The sequence below is a fragment of the Haliotis rubra genome, unplaced genomic scaffold, assembly GCF_003918875.1.
Source record: "Haliotis rubra isolate DU_JTF1 unplaced genomic scaffold, ASM391887v1 Scf215, whole genome shotgun sequence".
NCBI classification, from domain to species: Eukaryota; Metazoa; Mollusca; class Gastropoda; order Lepetellida; family Haliotidae; genus Haliotis; species Haliotis rubra.
Window position 1 is genome coordinate 1,359,937 of NW_025766170.1, and position 22,270 is coordinate 1,382,206.

General features: G+C 40.5%; 1 protein-coding gene across 1 annotated transcript; it reads right to left on the minus strand.

Annotated features, from left to right (window-relative positions):
* Positions 1 to 293: 293 nt before the first annotated feature.
* On the minus strand, positions 294 to 13,153 carry LOC124276912 (testis, prostate and placenta-expressed protein-like). Its single transcript, XM_046712578.1, is given in 8 exon segments — positions 294 to 933; positions 1,928 to 1,992; positions 3,228 to 3,289; positions 3,755 to 3,840; positions 6,415 to 6,473; positions 10,334 to 10,395; positions 12,726 to 12,906; positions 12,908 to 13,153. Coding segments are annotated over 8 exon segments (621 nt in total). The 5' UTR covers positions 12,950 to 13,153; the 3' UTR covers positions 294 to 869.
* Positions 13,154 to 22,270: the final 9,117 nt, after the last annotated feature.

Genomic DNA, 22,270 nt, shown 5'->3' on the forward strand with positions numbered 1-22,270 from the left:
ATACTGATCACAGGGCGTTTACTATTGACTGTTATCCACTCTTGTTGAATGCAAGGTGAAATGCAAAAAATAATATTGTTCAGTAGTCGTTGAATTACATTTGTAATACATAAATTTGTTGTTTAGGGCAGAGTTGCAATACAGTATTAATACTTTACAGAAGGCGTTGAATGAAACATGTGATAATTAATACTGTTATTCAAGAAAGTGGTTCAATACAAAGTAATACCGTTCAGAGAGCGTTGACTTAGAATTGTAATAAATAATACAGTCGTTTAATACTGACGTTCAATACAATACTGTTCCGATAGCGTTGACTTAGAATTGTAATAAATAATACAGTCGTTTAATACTGACGTTCAATACAATACTGTTCACGGGCGTTGGCTTAATACAGTTTTGACTGAATACACAGAAGCATATGATCTCAAATACATAATTTTACCTCAGATAAATACGAAATATTCCAGTACATGATTATCCGTGTACAACGAAAGGAGAGGTGAAAATTGATATTGGCATCGACTTTGAGGCTGTGAATGTATATTATGGTGTAGTTATATCCAGGCATCACGCACCTGATTCCCATGATTTGTAATTGAAACTGTAATCACACGTAATGCACGGTTACCATGGTTACATAAATAAACTACCTTATCAATATAATTTTGATGTAATTCCAGAAATTACTTGGTTTCTTCCAAACAATACGTGTCCCCCCATGGTTAATATCGAAGTAAATAAATTCGTATGACTTAAACCAAACAGTTACAGACTAACAAAAATGGCGTTATAACATTTTTTTTGTTTAAATAAAAAAAGTAAATGATGAATAAATAAATGACATGATGGGCGAAGCGGTAACGGTGTTAACGCCAGGCTTCGGATGCGATGTTCCTGCTGTATTGAGGGTACGTGTCACGGTAGCGGGCGCTGAAACGTAACAAAACAAAATAACCTCAAATCTACTGTCGTGCTTGATTTCTGATTTTTCAGACAATATCCCTGTCATTAAAAAGGACGTTCTCGACTTTCTTGTGATATTTTGCTTAATCAAAATACAGATTCTAGTACTTTTGTTTGGTTGAGTCCCATCCGGGATTCGAACCCACACCCTCAGAGTCAGGCACTTAATCGCCAGCACACAAAATCAGACGCCTAGCCCACCCAATAAAAGTACTAGAATCTGTACTTTACTGAGAAAGTGTAATCCCAAATATAACATGTGTTACATTTGACCACTTTCTAAATGGCATTGTGTATTCACTTCTTGTGATAGCCTGAATATGTAATTATCAGTGTGGATAGATTGGAGTACTGGAATTAACCAAATGTTTGCAGATTTACTTGTCTGAATTATGGCTAACAACTGAGCTGTTAATCGAAAAACCGTTAGTAGTTTTAAATATTTAATAATATGAAACAATAGATTTTGTTGATAGCCTTTACAATGAAATAATCACAATTTTATCACAAAAATTATTGCTTGCTACCCTTGACAAACATTCACCACAACACGTCACCACTGACATCTTCAAGGCGACTGTAAACAAAAGTACTAATGATATTTTATTTATAATATTCTTTTAACTAAAGGCATTTAATGTTCTGTTAGTGTTCTGCTTGTTCCGATAAATGACATCTTCGTCATCGCTGACCCAAAAATATAATCAAAACACGTTTTCAACCCCGATACGAACTCATAACCTCGGAATACAACGCCGATTTAGTCAGCTATGAATTAGAGTTATCTCCCTTGTAATAGTGATCCCTGCCTTCTGCGCTTCTGTGACCACTGAAATAATCCCTCCAAATAGTTCTTACTAAAATATATTTACTCATCTTTCGACTAATGACCAACATGAACCTAATAAAAAAGCAGCACTGAATAAGTCATAAACAAACACAAGCAGTGTGGTCTACTCACAAGACATTCGCTGGCATTGGCCGCTGTCCATACTGATCCATCATTGGTTCTTGCCTCAGTGTGTACTGTAAACGATGTAAACAAATCTCATATACACCAGAGTAATATTAGCCAAAAAAGATATTCATATGTAAAGTAAACTTAAATTTACAAAATGTCATGGTAAGACATGATGATGTTTGTCAAATACATTGATTAGGAAAACAGAGTTTCTGGTAATAATTAATTTTCAGGAGCCCGTGCTTGTCGTAAGAGGCGTCTTACGAGGCACACTAGCCATAGTTCCAAATTCGATTATTTACAGCTGGAATATTGTTGAGTGCGGCGTTAAACAACAAACAAAGAGACAAGGAATAAATATGGAATGAGGGACTCAATATTAAGGAGTCACTCAGAATATTTCAGGTTTGTCACTGTACTTGGTGACCCTGTAGTGTTGACGCTGAGTGCATGAATTTCAGGTAACTCAAGAGTGCTGGCTTTCAGTACAACGTATCGAATGGCGTCATTACTTTGTCGTGAGGGAGTGAGTTTAGTTTTACGCCGCTTTTAACAATATTCCAGCAATATCAAGGCAGGGGACACCAGAAATGGGCCTCACTCATTCTACCCATGTGGGGAATCGAACCCGGGTCGTCGCGTGACGAGCGAACGCTTTAACCACTAGGCTACCCCACCGCCCCTACTTTATCGTGAGTAAGGGGAAGTTGTTTTAGGCCACTCTTAAAGGTATTCAAGCTTAATCAAGGGAATCTATAAAGAGTTCCATCCCCGTGTGCAAAAAAACGCATTATGTCATAAAGCACACATAGAATCTCCAAATCATCATCTTCTTCGAGTTCTATCTCAGTCAGACCAGTGGTTGATAGCATGAAGAAGATAAGAGCCTCCAGGACATTAGGCCCTGGAGTGAGTGAGTGAGTACGGTTTTACGCCGCTTATAGCAATATTCCAGCAATATCACGGCGGGGGGACACCAGAAATGGGCTTCACACATTGCACCCATGTGGGGAATCGAACCCGGGTCTTCAGCATGTCGAGCGGGAGCTTTAACCTTTAGGCTACCCACCGCCCCTTAGGCCCTGGAATCCTAACGGTTTTGGTTTAGCTTAGTCATCTTCGGTGATATGTCTCGGCAGTAAACCCAAGGTTCAAAATAACGTGATTATAGCAGGATGCATGGTGTAAACTCGTACGGCAAGCATCGGTTGGGGTTCAACTTCCCACAGCTATCACGTGATCAATAGTCAAGGGAAATAACTCTTCCGTTCATCAACGGTAGACATCATTGGGAACCTACCCTCCATGACCTTGTGACCTCAGGGCGAAGGTACCGCACAGCATATCCCATGAAATGGAGGTCTACAGTGAAAGAAAATATGAAACAAATGAATAAATATTCAACTATAATTCACGATTGCGAGTTTTCGGTTTATTTATTTAACAGGTTGTTCTTCAAATATATACGTGTTGACAATATTGAAGAATGACTGTATAAGAGTATGTGTATCTATATATATTTTGCCTTACATTGAAGCATGCGTGTATTCCAGTCAATTCCAGGATCATATTATTCATTGAATGACTCGTGTGAATTCGTTCCAGGAATGTCATTGAATCCTTCACGTGAATTCGTTCCAGGAATGTCCAGAGTGATTAATTAATTCGTTAATTAGGAACCACAGCTGTCCGGTTGATTACATATAGCAACACTTATACTAATGCAATATTTCATAACTCCAATGATTCGGGGTTTTCTATACGTGTTAGGTACAACATATTCAATCGGATTAACGGGTTTTCGCTATATACGGTTTACAGTAATACCTTTGTTTGCCGGGAGCTCTGGAAGCTGGATATCATAGCGTTCTGGAGACTTGTTGAGAAAGTCCGACCATTGTTGGCGGGTTTTCCTGTGAATGTAAATACATGACGATAGTATTGATAGTTAAAGTAATTCAATTCGAGGTAAATCACTCCAGTGGTGGTGGTGGTGGAATTGGGTTTAACGTCGTGCTTGAGAATATTTCGCTCATATGACGACGTGCATGCGTGTGTATGTGTATGAGCGGCTGCTTGTACTAGCCCAGACTTAAGCTGGTTTTATAGTGCTAGCCCACTGAGATACCATGCCGCAGTAAAGCATGAATACCCCACTCAGACACATTATACTGACTCCGAGCTGACCAGTCCTTGTTGTACCCATTAATGCCGAGCGCCAGACAGGGACCAACAAGTACCATATTTTAACGTCTTTTGGTATGACGCCGTCGGGGATCGAACCCGCGACCTTCCGCACTCCGGGCGGACGCTCTAACCACTACACCACGGAGGCGGTCAAATCACTCCAGTAAGAAATCTACTGTAAAACATTGTTCAAAAACTCATTGCGAGTGTCAGTTTGAAGGAGTTCAGCCATAACAAAACCAGTGCTGAATGGTTGCGTTGACATCCCATCGACAGTCACCAAGCGTGATCATCCCATCCATTAAGGGTTTATTGGGCATCATTTCTAGCCAAGAAAACCTAAAATATTTAAAGCAATGCTAAAAAATAATTATTACAAAAGTACGCTTCTTCTTTTAGCTTCTAATTACATATTAGGCACAGTTCTCTGCATATCTATATATTCATCTCGTATATGTACTGATAAACTTGAATTGTGTTGATCTCTGTGTGTCCAACATTACAAAAGAAAACCCGCATCATTTCGTGGCAATAAAATGATAGTTCAATTTTCCCTTGTATTTTTAACGCTGCAATCAGCAAGAATATTTTAAGCCTCATGTAAACTGAAGACAGAGTGTATCACGAAATTCAGATTAGTGCGGCTTCAGTTAAAGACGTTTACAGCCATGACAACGTAACGAGTTCTTAAAGACCTTTGTCAGAATAAGTAACTTCGTCCTCGATTCTTGAACCTTTATATCAAAACCACTTACGTGCGACTATGAGTATTCGACTATTTGAGATTGTGAAACGAATAAACACATTGTATTAACTTCAATCTTTGCACAAAATCAAATATAAATTCACGCACCCACGTAGTTCACGTGATGTGTGCGTGGAGTCAATCTGTGTTGTATAATATTTAGGAAGCACGTTAAAAGTTCGATGTCGGAAAAATATTAATTCCTTCAGTTGTATTGTATAATGAAATTCAACTCAAACATAACGCACCCAATTAACTCAACTACCGCTCATTTTGTATTTGTCCACGTGCCTCTTAAAAGCGCTTTCTCAAATAGGACTCGTAATATACAAAGAATTAATTTCAGGGCACGTTGACCCAACAAAAGTAAAAAGTCTTATCTCAGCGCAAAGGCAAATCGATCACATCATACGTCGCGTGTCGTGGGCCAACATTTAATCAATACATACCTTGACAATCGGTTGATCACAGCCAACAACTGCCAGAGCTGCTATCTGACTTTTCACTGAACTGAACCAAGGTTCACCAGTTACATCGGAACGAAGCAATAATGGACTTCAAAGACTATGATAATTAGTCATTTTATATAAAAATTCAATGGGTGTCACAATAGGGCCAAGTTATCTCCCCTGGCCCGAATCGTTTATTATCGCAAAACCTCATTGTGTGTATTGACACGAATGGCGTGAGGTGGGGTGCAGGGGTGTATTATGTACATTTGTGGTACCAGGTAACTTCATGGCTTTGTGGTGTGGTGTATTATGTACGTATTAACGTCTCATGTCGGGTATTGTTGTCGGTGTACGCTGCGCGGGGTGACGTTAAATAGCAACGTGGGTATCAAAATCACCGCCCGTGAAATAACATGCGTTATTAATGAACACTGCGGAGAGCAGTCTGTTATTACACATACTGAACAGCCTTAGTTTGCTTGTATACCGATCCTTGGATTCAGCTGTATAGAGAGTGAGTTTAGTTTTACGCCGCTTTTAGCAATATTCCAGTAATATCACGTCGGGGAACACCAGAAATGGGCTTCACACATTGTGGAGAATCGAACCCGGGTTTTCGGCGTGACGAGTGTACGCTTAATCTTCCCGCTATCGCATTGTCGTCGCAGCTGTCATTTATCGGAAGATCCATACCCAGTTATGGCGAGTATAACTATATACGTTATAAAATGCAGTTTTACTGTCCCTTCAATACTCAAACTGTATGGGAGATCACAAAGAAAACATGACGAATTCGACAAGGAAATTTGTAGAACAATCCGTACTGTGACGTCAGATATTGCGTCACAATCAGCGTTGTGACGTCACAATAGCTGTCCGCAGCTTAGGACATGACCTTGTTAGATCTTTCAGATAGCTCAAGCCTTGTCATATCTGCGTACGGAGTAACTGTGTTGCTAAAGGATTATGGTGTAATCTTTTTTTTTTATGTATGTACATGGGTTGAATTATAGTCACTGGACGCATTGCTTTACTCGTAATCTCGTCTAACTCTACAGTTTTTCAGCATTCAGCTTTGGTAATTTTCACTTCACTTGACTCACGTTAATTCCTCTGGTGTTGTGTAGTATCTGTGGAGCTCGCGACCTGTGTCCGTGACATTCTGGAACAAACATAATTACTATTATTACTATCATTTACCACTCTTATTCAGGAACTCATATGTGCTCAAAAGTAGGTTATTTGTTCCACGACCAGTGGATCCGAATAATGTCTAATCATCATTCCCAACTCCCTGGGGAGTATAAGATACCCAGGGGCGGTATCTATTCTCAGTTGTGACATCACAACAACAAATATTACAAACACAAAACAAAACATACACACAAAAATCAACCATTACAAATAATTATGTTGTACCTATGGTAAACCGAATAGAGTGTATTTCTGACAATACTGTTCTCAAATACTGCTCCATCGATTACACTGTGAACGCACACAAACATTTTGATGTGAAAACACGTGAGGGTAGGGGATCCACTGTCCTGTTATGTTCTGATTTCAGACAATACCGTTTTCTCGTCAAAGCTGAAAACAGTCGGAAAGATGGAAGCCTCCCTTTTTGCCCCCACAACACGTTATGTTTCAAAAGATCCATCATGATTGTCCAGAGAACAATATTTATTTCAAAACACAGCTGGGTCAAATTACATATTTCCAACATTTTCATCAAGAGAAGGACCCTTGATCAAAATATCTAAAGCTCGGCCCCTAACACAACATGACTCATATGGATGTATTTGTCTATTTAAGAAAAACATTACATTCAAACAGTACACTGCACATTGGCATTCTAATCATAAATCCCTGGAGGTCGATCTAAGTATGTAAATGTATTAAGTTTCAATCCCGGAATACAACAGATCGATAATATACGTAATGGCTGTATCGATTACTATCTTTGACAGGTAAACAGCCAGGTACTAGGTCGTGAGTAACCAGAGACCAGATAACAAGGTACGCATCTAGCTCACATACTCGGCATAGATCGGCGTGGATCGGGAGCTGACGGAACTACAAGTGGTGTGTTAGCGAGTATCAGACACCGATACGACCTGAACAATCAGTCTGCTCACCATAGACTGGTGATCGTGATAGTGGTTTCAGTTACAATGCCAGATGAACTGATCTATGATCCTGGGTTTACCTGGCGAACAGATCGGCTGCAGCTGATCTACCACTGAAACGTTTAACCCGCTGTGTAACGAACGAACACATCGGCTTCGTGTACGTCAATACAAGTTAACCACATTGTTACCTGAAGGTCAGGGCCCCGTTTCACAAAGCTCTCCTAAGCCTAAGATCTCGTAACACCTACGATATATCTTACGACACCACGCTAAGGGCGTTTCACGAAAGTATCTTAGTACTTACGGTAACTTTTAGCTATCGTATTGCGAACTCTTTTGCTGAGAAGACTTGAAAAGAAAATGGATTGCGAGTTACGTCCCTTTGTGTAAACAGACGACAACCCGCCGTACAATAAAGGACAAAATCTGAATGAAATCCCATATTCACCTTACGAGCGGGTTGGCAAAATGAACAACTATGCAAGGTTTGAATAGTTAAACATACACCCCCAATTTGGCGAGCAGATATACCACAATACAAATTAACCCTGTGTTTTCCTGACCTACACAGAATGGACAAGTGTAACATAACTAAAATTAACACTAATATGTTTATGACGAGTAGGTGTCCAAGGCTCTATATATACGGCCACATCATATTTGACGTAATCACCATGTTACCTGTCGGGGACATACGCTACCTCTGTAACTACACAAGGTAAGGTGTGTGAGAAGGGGTGGGTGTAAAAAGATGTCAGGCTGAATATTACGGATTTAAGTTAGACTGTAATGATAAGAAAGTGTGAGGTTCACAAAAAATGTTGAAAGTATAACACTGTCTCTTTATTCGTACACTTCTGTGCATGGTTGGATTATCTAGTGAACTAGTTGATCTACCTAAAAAAATCCCTTTGTCACAGACAACAATCGTAAATGGTAATTTTGGAAGATTTGTTAGTTAATGAATTTATAACAGGTATAATTAGTGGTAACACACTTAGATTACCCGGACAAAGGTTCCCATTTGGCATTTCTTGTGTCTGGAGTAAATATTCAACATTATAAACATCGATCAAAGGATTAACCGATAACACGCTGATTGATTAATTACTTTTATCTTACACAGCGGAATTGTCAAAGGTAGTGTTTATGTATGTAGATTTACTAATCTATACTGAATACACTCTGTCGTGTCGGTGTCTGCGTAAAACAACGTCCTTCTTTCAAAGGATTAACCAGCAATACATTGATTGATTGACCATTATTGGCTAACTAAATTACTGTTTTTAAAGAAAGGCGGACATTGTGCAATTAGTTGCCAGGTGTGCTATCTTTGGTGACCAATGAGACTATACACCAATACCTGAAAAGATTTATCACTTTTTTTTTCGTATATTAAACTGTTAAAAAGACACATCATTTGGAACAGCTTTTGTGGATATTGATGGATACATTCCTCGAACAAGGTAATGGCCTGATATTGTTCCTATAACTTTAATCTGTTTTAATTTTAATATTTGCATTTTGTTTTTATTCATTTGTTGTAGCATTCAACAGAATCATTGTTTTCGCCGTGAAGTGTAATGAGACAGACAACATACACTAGGGTGTGTGTGCGAATTATGATTCACATTGGCAAACTATAAAATGTCTAGATATTACAGTTCTGTTATAAATTCACTATAAGTATCAGCAGATCGTCTGCTTTTTATTTAGTTTCAACATGCATACAAGTATGTAATAAACTAATTAGGATTATAAGACCAAATATAAAGACGCCCATTGACTAGTATCTACATACTGGTGAGTGGACATTAACCATGTGAATGTAGCAGGAAATTTATCTCGCAGTATTGTGACTTTCGACCCCTTCACCTCGCCTCCGTGGAAGAAATCGTTATGTTACAAGTTGTGTCATGCAAAATCCGTTTGGTTAAGATTCCAATACATATTTAATCTGACGAGTAGAGAAAGTAGTTTTGATTTTCTAACTTGATGAAACAAACTATAATCTCATCAATTCTAACAGACTTTACGATTTTTCAAAAATGGCGGCGCCTCTATCGGGAACATCCGCCAGTCTGAGGATAAATGCTATTTAGGTATGTTTTCACCGAGTTATAAAATCAAAACTACTTTCTATTGTAGTAAAAATATATATTTTATTGATGGCCAGCCAGGGATTTTGCATGATTATAGCGTATAACATAACAATTTCTCTCCTGGCAGTGAGGTGGGTGTCAATATAATACTACTTTACAATATTATTGTTACTTCGACCACAACCTCACTTCCGAGGAAGAAATCGTTATGTTACAAGTTGTGTCATGGAAAATCTTTTATGGTCATCAATCATATACATATTTTACAACAACTATTAAGTAGTTTTGATTCTTTTAATTCCGTGAAGCGATCTGGAACACAAGTAAAGATATCGTTTTGTAGCTTCCACAACGCTCGCTTCTTAAAATCTGTTTGAAATGTGTCCACCTTTTTCCAAAATAGATTTAGCAGCTCTTTAAGGAACATACCAATCAGCTCATTCGTGGTTCCTAATCTAGTAAAAATAAATAAATGAACTATTAATAATCATAAGCCACGCAGTGAAGAAAATAATATTTGAATATACTTTGATATTGTGTGACCCTATGATATTGCAGCGTTCGAAATATCTCCCTGCCCGACCGCCCGGGACGGGATATTTTCAACACGAACTGCCAGATTTTCAATTCACCTGTCCGACGGTCGGGTTAAAATTTAAACCTTCTTATTAGTATTTTTTGTGGGCAGTTAAGTTTTGGTCAGGGCTAGCAAGTTTTACATCTAACCAGCCCTGTGGGATGGCTGAAATGTTTGGGAGTTTCATACCCTGCAATAATTGACACCCACTTACCATGCTGGACATACGCTGCTTGGGAGGCTGGAACAGTGTGGTGGTCGCTCGCCTGAAGTCCACTGGAATGTAATGAATGAAAAGATAAAACTTGGACTTTGCTGTAGTTAGAACTGTAGGAATTAGGAAGCAATCGGCGAGAGAGTCAAAAGAAGTCCGCAAAATGTTGAACCGGGATCGAACCAGTCTCGATCGTATCTTGAGTCTAGATCACATTCAAATGCGAGGCAAGACAACTCTTGAAAACGTTTTCAACGAGAGTAGCTCCCCTTGATTAAAAAAATGGCTGCTGGTGTGAACACGCTAGGTGTTATTTTGTTTTTACGAGGAAACAAAGACAAGGGATATAATTTGATATCAACGTGTTATCGCAAAACTGGACTTTCCTCAAGGTAGGAACAGAGTTAAACAAGATGTCGAATATGTTACTGTTTATCGCATTGTGCCGACCAGTACAGGCCAGAATACTATTATAATTTTTCAAAATATCAATATTGATCATCCGGGAGAGACAGGAGTCTAGGCTCACAACGTGCTACCCTCACCGCGAACTAAATAATTTAGAAGTCTATTTAGTTTTATGACCATGAAAAACTACATCAAATTTTAGTGGCCTTAATAATGTTTTTGTTGTTTTTTCATGAATACTCTACTGCAGTTCTATGAAACTAAAACTCCATAAATCAGGACATTGCTTAGTGGAATGAGTAAGTTAACTTTGTGTAGTTTGATTTTAGATTTACACTGCCGGGATATTGTTGATTCATGCGTGGGCCAGGTGTTTGTGACGGATCAGTTCAAATCCTAAGTGCAAGATAAGCTAATCGCCGGGGCTTTTTTTTACTCGATCTAGTTGTTGCGAAGATTAACACACTGACCTAACCAATACCCCTCGTTTAGCTCTCAGTGTTAAGCCCTGTTAGATAAGTACCAGTTGAACTGAAATTATCGATCTACCCAAATCGATTCTGGATAGTCTTTCACCGTAGAGGTTACCCAACACACAAGTATGTCATTTACAGAACAGCCTGGTTGATTTTGAAAGCACGAACTAAAGAAATAGTCATTCCTTATAATATGACACAGATACCCTACGTCGACAAAGATTTGGATGTAAACAATTTGTGGTTGTAAATATCTCACAGTAATCACCTTTTCGATGTAGCTATTGATAAGTTATTGTCAAAGGTTTTTCTACAGCTGCTATTGCTGACTCCGCATTTGTTTTACACTGCGTACCGGATCGTTGCCAGTTGCATCAATTATTCAGAGACGATGAAACTTTTATGATCACACTATGTTTTCAGAACGTACGATGGTTTATAACATCAAGTTAACCTTTGTCATTCTTGCTGTATTTTCAGTCTATTTTGCCGGTACCTATGTTTATGCATTTTATGGTCTATTAAATATTTGTTAGCAGTAGATTAATTATTTTTTTCCAAAGGGGTATGTTGACGTATCCAAGGGAATGACCGACATATCCATAAGGCCTCCTTGGTAAAGGAATTCGACAATTTACTCTGTTGTATATGATCACCAGCTGATCAGGTTAAATCTACTATTTACATGTTAATCAAATTATACTGTAAAAACATTGGGTAATTCAAGGGAAAAAAATCAAGATTAATGTATTCTGTTATTTCGTTTACCATCTAGTCTGTCTACAAACAAGGTCACTTGGCCAGATTATAATCCGATTTGTCGACGGTCCTGCTTGAGGCTTATCGGTAATCCAGGATATCAGGGGATTAGCTGTGATAATCATATTCGTTCTCACACAAAGCACTTTACAGGTATTGTTGCTGTTGAGCTTGGATATCTTGTAACATTGTTATTAACATGTGTTCAGTATTTGCCTGCCATTGAAGGATCTTGTACTTAACAACGCACAGTCAAAAATGGAGAAAGGAAAAAACAAAGTTCAGTGGTCTCTGACTGAAATCGTAGCATTACGTAGATGTTGCATACAAGTATAGAACTCTAAAATGTATGAAATGGTTTTCTGATTTATTTTTTGAAGTCCGAAACATGACCATGGATTTGTAAAGGTATATAAACACACACATGCAATTTCCACTATTCGTTGGCATGCTTTGAACATTTATCTGCTGGTAGGTTTAGTGTCATGTTTAATTCTATTTACATGTGTGTTCATGGTTAATATGAACCTGAGTGAGTAAATTAAGGTTTACGCCGCTTTTCGCAATGTTTCAGCAATATCACGGCTGGGGACACCAGAAATGGGCTTCACGCATTGTACTCATGTGGGGAATCGAACCCGGCGTGACGAGTGGACGCTTTAACCTCTAGGCTACCCCACCGCCCCTAATGTGAACCTGAACAAACATATATGCCATGTGGATGATAGTCGTGTGGGACATGGTCTCACCTGGACCACTGCTTGTCGTTGTCCTGCAGTGTTCATCCGGGAGTTTATGTCCAGCCGTGTCCATGTCCATACGGCGAAAGGTCGGGAGGTTTGGGTGGAACAAGCCTTCCTTCACAGCGGCCAGCTGGACCTTCCTCAGGGACGGGTAGTTGTAGGAGTAGCTGGGCATCTTCATCGGACACGACCCTCTCGGCAGTTTTAGTATCAACGTTCACCGTCGTCATCGTGCACGTCGACAAATATGTTGCCAAAAGATACGCTTCTTAGTGACAGAAATAATGAAATAGGTAATGCGAATACCCTTTATGTGCACAACTTAATACCTTATAGCCAACACGAGAGGCCTCTCCAAGTCTACTCTGTCCCCTCTTACCGGTTGCGCGACAATGACGCTCTTACCTTTACCTCCGCATAGACCAGTAAAGAGACAGAACGTTGCCCCTGGCAACGATCAACAAAGGCTTCCGTCACGCGCCGCGGCCTACCGGAAATAACCCGGCGTGTTGAGGGGCATTTATCATTGATAACATTTGTCGCTATTACTGATACAAATGTGTTACACGAAGACGATTAGGAAATGTTATCCTTCAGAATGTTGGCTCTAATGTGTCTCATATGATCTAATGGCAAACACTTTTTACATAAACTATACAAAGCGAAAAAGGACGGACATTTTTATAATTATAACCGCGGCCACAGCTGTTCATTTGTTTTGTTCATCCATGAATGCTTTCAGGGTTGCTTCTAATACTTTTGATAATTTTCAATTGAAAAAATATAATATGTCCTGAGCTCAGTGAGGCTCTTTCGAGATATTGTTTAAAGATATTTTTTTTAAATTCTGAAATCGGGGCGTTGGGGTGGCATAGTGGTTAAAGCGTTGGCTCGTCACGCCCCGGGTTCGATTCCCCACATGGGTATATTGGTGAAGCCCATTTCTATGTGTCCCCCACCGTGATATTGCTGGAATATTGCTAAAAGCGATGTAAAACTAAACTCACTCACTCACTTATTCTGAAACATCAGGACAATGCTTAATTTCCAGTTTTACCCAGACAGAAATGTTAATATGAAAATATAAAACAAATTCATCAGCGCCTACAAGAGCCATTTCTCTCTTCATGATCACAAATACACTTCTCATAATGTACTGCCATTTTAGAAATAATGAACGCATTAAAAAGATACTGAGAGAAGTGGATTAAATTGACGTCCAATGAGGTCAGGATGTTGTCAGACTTTTACATCGATTCATTTTCAAGGATATTAGCTTGATGATATTCAAAATATCCTGAGGGGCGGTGGGGTAGCCTAGTGGTTAAAGCGTTGGCTCGTCACGCCGAAGACCCGGGTTCGATTCCCCACATGGGCACAATGTGTTAAGCCCATTTCTGGTGTCCCCCGCCGTGATATTGCTGGTATATTGCTAAAAGCGGCGTCAAACTAAACTCAGTCAGTCAGTCAAAATATCCTGAAATTGTTTTTAATCAAATTTGCTCACGATGTAATTTTAAGATGATGATGATTTGGAGATTTTACGTGCGCTTTCCGACTTGAGTATTTCGCAGTACAGAGGGCCTACACAGAGATGATTTTTTTAATCTAAAGGCAGGATTACGAATTAAGTAACTTTATTCTCAAATATTTACACCCGTGACTTCAAATCGATTGTCGTAAGTCCCGAAACATTCAAAGGAAATTTAAATATTACCAGCTGTTTTAAATGTAGTATTCTTGTCATTTTAATTTTTGCTAAATTTGTCTTCAATCGCCAGCGGCTGAAAGGGGTGATATAAATCCAACTAGGGTCCATGCAGGTAGCAAAAGTACTGTAAGTCCCCATGGTCCCTAGTATGGTGATCTACCTTCAGTTGTTGGCGATCTATAGCCAGTTTTTATATTGTATTATCCAAATAGTGCTATTAGTTTCAATTTTCCACACTAGTTTTAGTTGTAATTGTGATATTCTAATTGTTTTACTGTCCTTCGTCGACAGGTTTTATAATATACATCTATTCCATTTCAATGTCACATATGTTCTCGTCACGATATGGCTGAAATATTGCCGATGTGACTTTAAATAATAACTCACTCACTCACTCAAATCGATTGTAGTAATGTCATAAAAGGTATGTATCAGAATATATTTAAACAGAAATCAGGCTTCTTTACTCTTTCAAACTGATGACATTCGCATGCATCTTCGGCTGCGAAGTTTAGGCAAGAAAAGTGTGCAAAATTTACGCTGGTCCTGTGGTCCCTGGCTAGTAAAACTTCATCAGGACCACTAAATGATAAGTTTGCAGTGGTCCTGGTGGCCAGTGAATTATATATTGATAGTTAAAGGCCACATGCAACCAAAACACCAACATAATTAAAACACAATTATCACTTAGTCATGACATATAGTATACATTACTGATTATGAAAAAAACCAAATAAACAAATTTAAAAGCGTACAATCGCAAATCAAAAGTGCAATATTTTGTACCTGGGTTTACCTCCCTCGAAACGAAGCACACGGGATACCGAACCCAGTCAGAGCGGGTGGGGCTGAATTGAGGTGAAATTGGGTTTAACGTCGTGCTTGAGAATATTTCGCTCATATGACGACGTGCATGCGTGTGTGTGTGTATGTGCGGCTGCTTGTACTAGCCCAGACTGAAGCTGGTTTTATAGTGCTAGCCCACTGAGATACCACGCCGCAGTGAAGTATGGATACCCCACTCAGACACATTATACTGACTCCGAGCCGACCAGTCCTTGTTGTACCCATTAATGCCGAGCGACAGGCAGGGACCAACAAGTACCATATTTTAACGTCTTTTTGTATGACGCGGTCGGGGATCGAACCCGCGACCTTCCGCTCTCCGGGCGGACGCTCTAACCACTTCACCACGGAGGCGGTCCCGAGCGCCATTAGACACTATGAAACATAGGTGTAGACTTTCTGTTGCCAGGCAATTTGTTAGTGTTTTCCCTCTTTAGTTTGACTTTACATTTGGAGGAAGTAGATTATTATGAAAAATAAACAAAAACAAAACACATTCCCGCTCCCTCTCCTTCACCCTCTAAACCTAGAACTCGTAACTTAACTCACGACTGAAGGTGTCTTTCAGTCACATCTTTTAGCGAAAGCAACAGAGCCTCGTAAACACTCTTCGTCTTACCAGGCAAAAATCGAATTCAGCTTCATCCTTTCTACCGATCATCCGTCCGTCATCTTTGTCCAGAGTGGGATGTTAAGACAAGTCAGACCCGTGAAAATCCGGGTTAGAATTGGTCTTCAGTAACCCATGCTTGTAGTAAGAGCTAACTAACGGGATCGGGTGGTCAGACTCGCAGTCTTGAGTTTTTATTTTATTATGCTAATGTTTGTATAGTTCGATTATCCGGCTCAGCTGCTCAAAAGCGCTTTGTTTTTCCCTCGATCATTGGATGTCAATCTCAGACGGCATATCGTATTATTAATCTCAACTCCCTGGGGACCATACAACCCATGCATTCGCTAGACGCACAGAGTTCATGTGGCTTTCCCATCCTTACGAGGTACCCATTCACAGCTGGGTGGACTGGGACACAAAGTCACAGTACTTTGTCCAAGTTTAGTGCACCTTGCTGTTCCCGCAACTAGGTGTTTGCACGTATTCATGTAGCCACCATCTGGTCAATTAACAACGGATTCGTGGGTTCTTTTAAGTGCATGGGGTTGTGTACTGTACACTAGGGGTTGTGACAACACTAAAAGAGTCTGCAAACAAAGTTAACTCGAAGGTTTTTACACCGGTTACAGGTGGGCTCGATCCCGGCACCTAAAGTTCGCAGGATCACTAGGCTTGCGCCTTAGACAGCTCGCTCGCCCACCACGCACCTCACGTCATCATTTCTCAGTTGCGTAGTTGTTGTTGTTAACCGTTGGATTGTCTGGTCCAGACTCGATTATTTACAGACCGCAGCCATGTAGCTGGAATATAGTCACCATTTGCATATTCTCGGCACGTTTACACTTGTTTTACTTTTAATTATACTCTATACATTGAAACATATTTCCATTCGGCACCTCACTGATATGTGGAGCAGGTTCTTTAAGTATTTCGGTCTCACACAGGTTTTGAATGAAACTTTTCAAGCTTGTAAAACACACTAATGACAGCCATTGACAGGATACACGAAGCACCGTATTACTAGCATTGTGTGATACCCCATAGGGAGGGAGGTGTGATACCCCATAGGGAGGGAGGTGTGATACCCCATAGGGAGGGAGGTGTGATACCCCCATAGGGGAGGGAGGTGTGATACCCCATAGGGAGGAGGTGTGATACCCCATAGGGAGGGAGGTGTGATACCCCATAGGGAGGGAGGTGTGATACCCCATAGGGAGGGAGTGTGATACCCCATAGGGAGGGAGGTGTGATACCCCATATAGGAGGGAGGTGTGATACCCCATAGGGAGGGAGGTGTGATACCCCATAGGGAGGGAGGTGTGATACCCCATAGGGAGGGAGGTGTGATACCCCATAGGGAGGGAGGTGTGATACCCCATATAGGGAGGGGAGGTGTGATACCCCATAGGGAGGGAGGTGTGATACCCCATAGGGAGGAGGTGTGATACCCATAGGGATAGTGTGATACTCCCATAGGGAGGAGGTGTGATACCCCATAGGGAGGGAGGTGTGATACCCCATAGGGAGGGAGGTGGATACCCATAGGGGGAGGTGTGATACCCCATAGGGAGGGAGGTGTGATACCCCATAGGGGAGGGTGTGATACCCATAGGGAGGGAGGTGTGGGAGGTGTGATACCCCATAGGGAGGGAGGGAGGAAATGGAGAACCTGCTAATGACAAAGGCCATTAGATGCATGGGTCCTGTTCCAACATTGCAGTCACTTACTTCATCCAGGTAGACGATGAATATGTGCTTGTGTAACACGCCACACACAGTTAGCTATTTGAAACATCTCGTTTGACTTGTTACACATATTATTCGAAGAACCGTTATAAATGAACCCAGTAATTGTACTGTGTACAGTGAGTGAGTGAGTTTGGTTTTACGCCGCACTCAGCCATATTCCAGCTATATGGCGGCGGTCTGGAAATAATCGAGTCTGGACCAGAAAATCCAGTGATCAACAGCATGAGCATCGTTCCAAGCAATTGGGATACGATGTCATGTGTCCACCAAGTCAGCGAGCCTGACCACCCGACCCCGTTAGTCGCCTCTTACTACAAGCATGGGTTACTGAAGATCAATTCTAACTCGGATCTTCACTGGGTTTTGTATACAGCACAGCTCTGAATCGATAAAGAGTGCATTATACTGTCCGAATATGTGACGTCACTGATGTATGTATACACACTTAACAAAGACACCTTCTAAGGCTCGGTTCGATTTCGAAAAACAACCCATGTAAGACTAATTCCCATGTCTGTCCAGCAGCTGCAGTAACCGTGTCTCAGTGATGCTGCTATAAAGGTTTTTTTTATGCTGAACACAGCTACCGGCTATTCCGTTGTGATTCTTGCATTAATAACCACCCTTAATACATGTGAATTGCAACACTTGAAACATGATGCGCTACGTAAAACACTTGTCATCATATTATTTTTACCAATATGCTTTCGATATTGTTTGTTGTTTAACGCTCCATTTAGCAATAATTGAATATTCCAGCTATATGGCGGCGGTCTGTAAATGATGGACCAGACAATCGAGTGATCGATCTACCAACTGGGATACAGTGACATGTATCAACCAAGTTAGCGACCCCTACCACCCGATCCCGTCTTTCTACATACTTATCGGGTTGGAATTATGGAGAGCTCACGGTGATTTGACTGCCCACCACAGCGTAATGGCGGATTAAAGATCTCCAACGGTCCGATTTCCAAGGCCAGTTAAGGATATCAGGTCCTAAACTATAAGTACTTGTAATCCAAGGCAAGTGCCTCAGGAAGTTACCCATTTGTCGTTAGGTTACGACGCAGGCACTTTGCTAAATCATGTAACGTGCAGTGTTGCCTGGATCCGGGAACTCTTAGGAAACGCTACATCACAATCGGTACAAGTAAACATCAAAATTATTTGTTCCGAGCCGTACAGGATCATTGCACAACATATATGCTTTATAGTGAGTGAGTGAGTTTTACGCAACTTTTAGCAATATTCCAGCAATATTACGGCAGGGGACACCAGAAATGGGCTTCACACATTGAACCCATATGGGGAATCGAACCTGGGCCTTCGGCGTGACGAGCGAACGCTTTAACCACTAGGCTATCCCACCGCCCCTATATGCATTATATGTTAAATACGTGAGTGTTTTGACTTGCTGTGCTGTGAGTTGACGTGACCCTGTTGGGTGCCCGAAATGAAGAATACATTGCTATGACCTATATTCCAGGATTAAGACGTTTTGCGACAATACTCTGTGGATACATTTTTTCCTGACACGCGAAAACACCACGAAGGTGTTTTCCGTCCGCTTCAGTTACTATTGACGACCTATTTTGCCGTAAACGAATAGTTTTCAACACCTTCCTCTTCATCAATGGAGGTCATTTCCTGCAGGATGTGGTAGTATCGTATGATGTTACCGTAGTATCCATGTTATGAATTAAATTGATTACGACTTAGTCATGTTGGCTGGACATATTGTTAAGATGATTTGCAATCTGCTGTTGGTCCTTTTGTTTTATATATTTATTTTTGGTTCAATACATGTGTACGTTGATGTTTTTGTGTTAAAAATCTTTTGTTAAATACCCGTGCGTACCCATGTAGGGAATCGAACCCGGGCCTTCGGCGTGACGAGCTCACACTTTAACCACTAGGCTACCCCACCGCCCCTATATGCATTTTTGGTTAAATATAATGAAGAAACCGTATGCATCATCAAAGATAGATTGGACGACTTCGTTAGGAGCAAATGGGATCTGACGGTGGTTGAGGACTGCCCTAACACTGCCACAAGGTCATGAAGCGTCATAAAATCGCCCCTTGTTATTTCCATTTGACGAGAGTGAGTGAGTTTAGCTTTACGCCGCTTTTAGCAATATTCCAGCAACATCACAGTATTTCAGTTATATCACGTTGGGTCTTTGACGTGTGGCTCATTGGTAAGTTCCTTTGAAAGGGGTGGGGATGACAGTCTCAGAAGAAACAACTATGAGAAACTGGGATTCGAACAACTGGTAGGTTTCTGGTTAGCCTAAGGGACACAACTCTGTACTATGAATTGTGGCGTCTTCCATCGCAAAAATACTTCTTGGTCCTTCACAAGGTGAGTATGTGTATTGCACGTACATTGTAGATATCCAGTTCTTGTATCCCGAGACCAGTGGAGACTGGTCTTCATCAACCCATTCTTATTGGGTGAGGCGACTCTTAACCGACAAACGGGATCGGGTAGACAGGCTCGCTGACATAGCTGATACATTGTATCACGACGATCGATGTATGCTCATGATGTCAATCACGTGATTGTGAGACCCACAATCAATTAATTACAGAAAGCTGTCCTAGAGCTGATTGCTGATTGAATCATTTTTATTAGGAAGGGACATTTCGCTTACTGCTGAGTGTCTGTTTTAGAAAATCTACTGTTTGGTCGGTTGCCGGAACTACTTTCCCTTCATTGTATTTCCCATTTGTCTCTCCTACTGGCGAGCTAATTATAATTGTGAATGGTTGGCAAGAAAGCTACCATTTAATTTAAAAAAAAATATATTATTAAATGTTGTGAATGATAGTAATGACCAGGTGGTTTTCCAAACCGGTATTGAACACAAACTGTTCCCTTGTGTCCAAAAACCATAATCTAACTATTCATGTTCTATATTTGATACAGTTTATCTTCCTCCTTGGCGTGTAAAGGATGAACAATTCTTCTACCATAGAAATGCGATTTGACTGATCCTAACAATATCCTTATCTCCCTATTAAATGTATGAATACACAGTGCAAAATATACATATGAGCATTAATTCATCTCCATGGAAGGTTACACATTTTTAAAACTTTCGGTCCAAAATATACCTTGGCATACTGGAATGAAATGTCTCGAAAGAAATGGTCATAGTGCGAAGTGCCCTACAGTTTGCTGAACCGAACACGACAGTACTAAATCGTAACATATCTTGACATAGCAAAACGTTCAGACAATACATGAGTTATTGGCATGCATGAAGCAGGATGTTCTGTCACAACATAATGCTAGCTTGACCATACGGTTTTTGATTGGCAGTATGAGGAGGAGGTTGGCAGATGCATATGTTATCGGTGCGAGGAGTGGTTACACCAGGTACTGATGTGGTCACCAGTACTGTTTCAACAGTTATGCGCTTAGAACTGCGTGACACTCAGGCTGGTGACGTAGTCATGTTCACCATTCTATGATACCTCTGGCATTGTGTGGGTGTGTGTCATTTTTTACATTTCGCCGATGTAACGACGACCTTTCGTCTCAAAACTCCTTAAATAACGTGTTCCTGCTCTAAAAGTAACGAGAGGCGTTGTTCTGGTGACGTATATTTTGTCCCAGTATCGATGAAAATGCTAACAAAAAATTCTAACCACCCGTTCTCGGATTATCCTATAGTAAATTCTAGCATATGGCCCAGTAGTGAAGGCCGCCATTGTGCATTCCTTGCCGGCGTCAGTGTCGGAGCGTTGCGCAGCAGACCCCGGGAACCAGGCTGATTATTCAAGTAGAACAAATGCTTGACTATTTTTTAGAATTGCGATGGCATGTTTTCCCTGTTTATCTATCCAAAGTTTATGCCGATATACCAAAGAGGATAATTTGGGGCAAGGTAGTTGTTTCCAGACAACACACTTCTAAAACTACCTTAACAATAAATGCAAAAGTAAAGTTAACATGTCATGACTATATTTTTTTGCAGTTGAGGATGTTCCATGCATCCGCAGACAGGATAATGATGTGTCTCCTTACAAGAAAATCGTTCCTCTTTCAAGTGGTCCAGTTACCACATATTGACCAGTCAGGTTTTGAATGTGAAAAGGAAATGAATGTTGAGAGGAAGGCAAACTGGAATTCTCTATTAAAGCTTCATTAATGGACCAGTGAGTGTTGTGTAGGTGTGGATGGCAGGAGGATAAACATGTTCAATGCCAAAGTGGTTCTGCAGCCTGTTATTGGAAGCATTAATGGCTGTGTACATACAATGTATGATAACAAAAGTTAGTGAAGCTTCAGAACTTTTTACGGAGGAATGTTGACTTCTATTACCCAATATTCAGTGATATTGTTAGAAGAATGATTAGAAGTTTGTTCCTTTGATTCACCAAAACATCTGCTGATTAACTGTTCCGGATCTGTACTTTCCTTTTACGGCAACCTTCCTATACTTGCAGGACCAAGACAAATGTGAAATACAATCATATTTGTGGTGAACAGATTCACCACAAATATGAAATGTGAAAAGCATCCTCATTACTTGTTAACCCTACTGATGCCACGATTTCATCGTTAAGTACTGGCCACACTTGAACTAAACAACCTATCCTACTATTGACTTTAGGTTG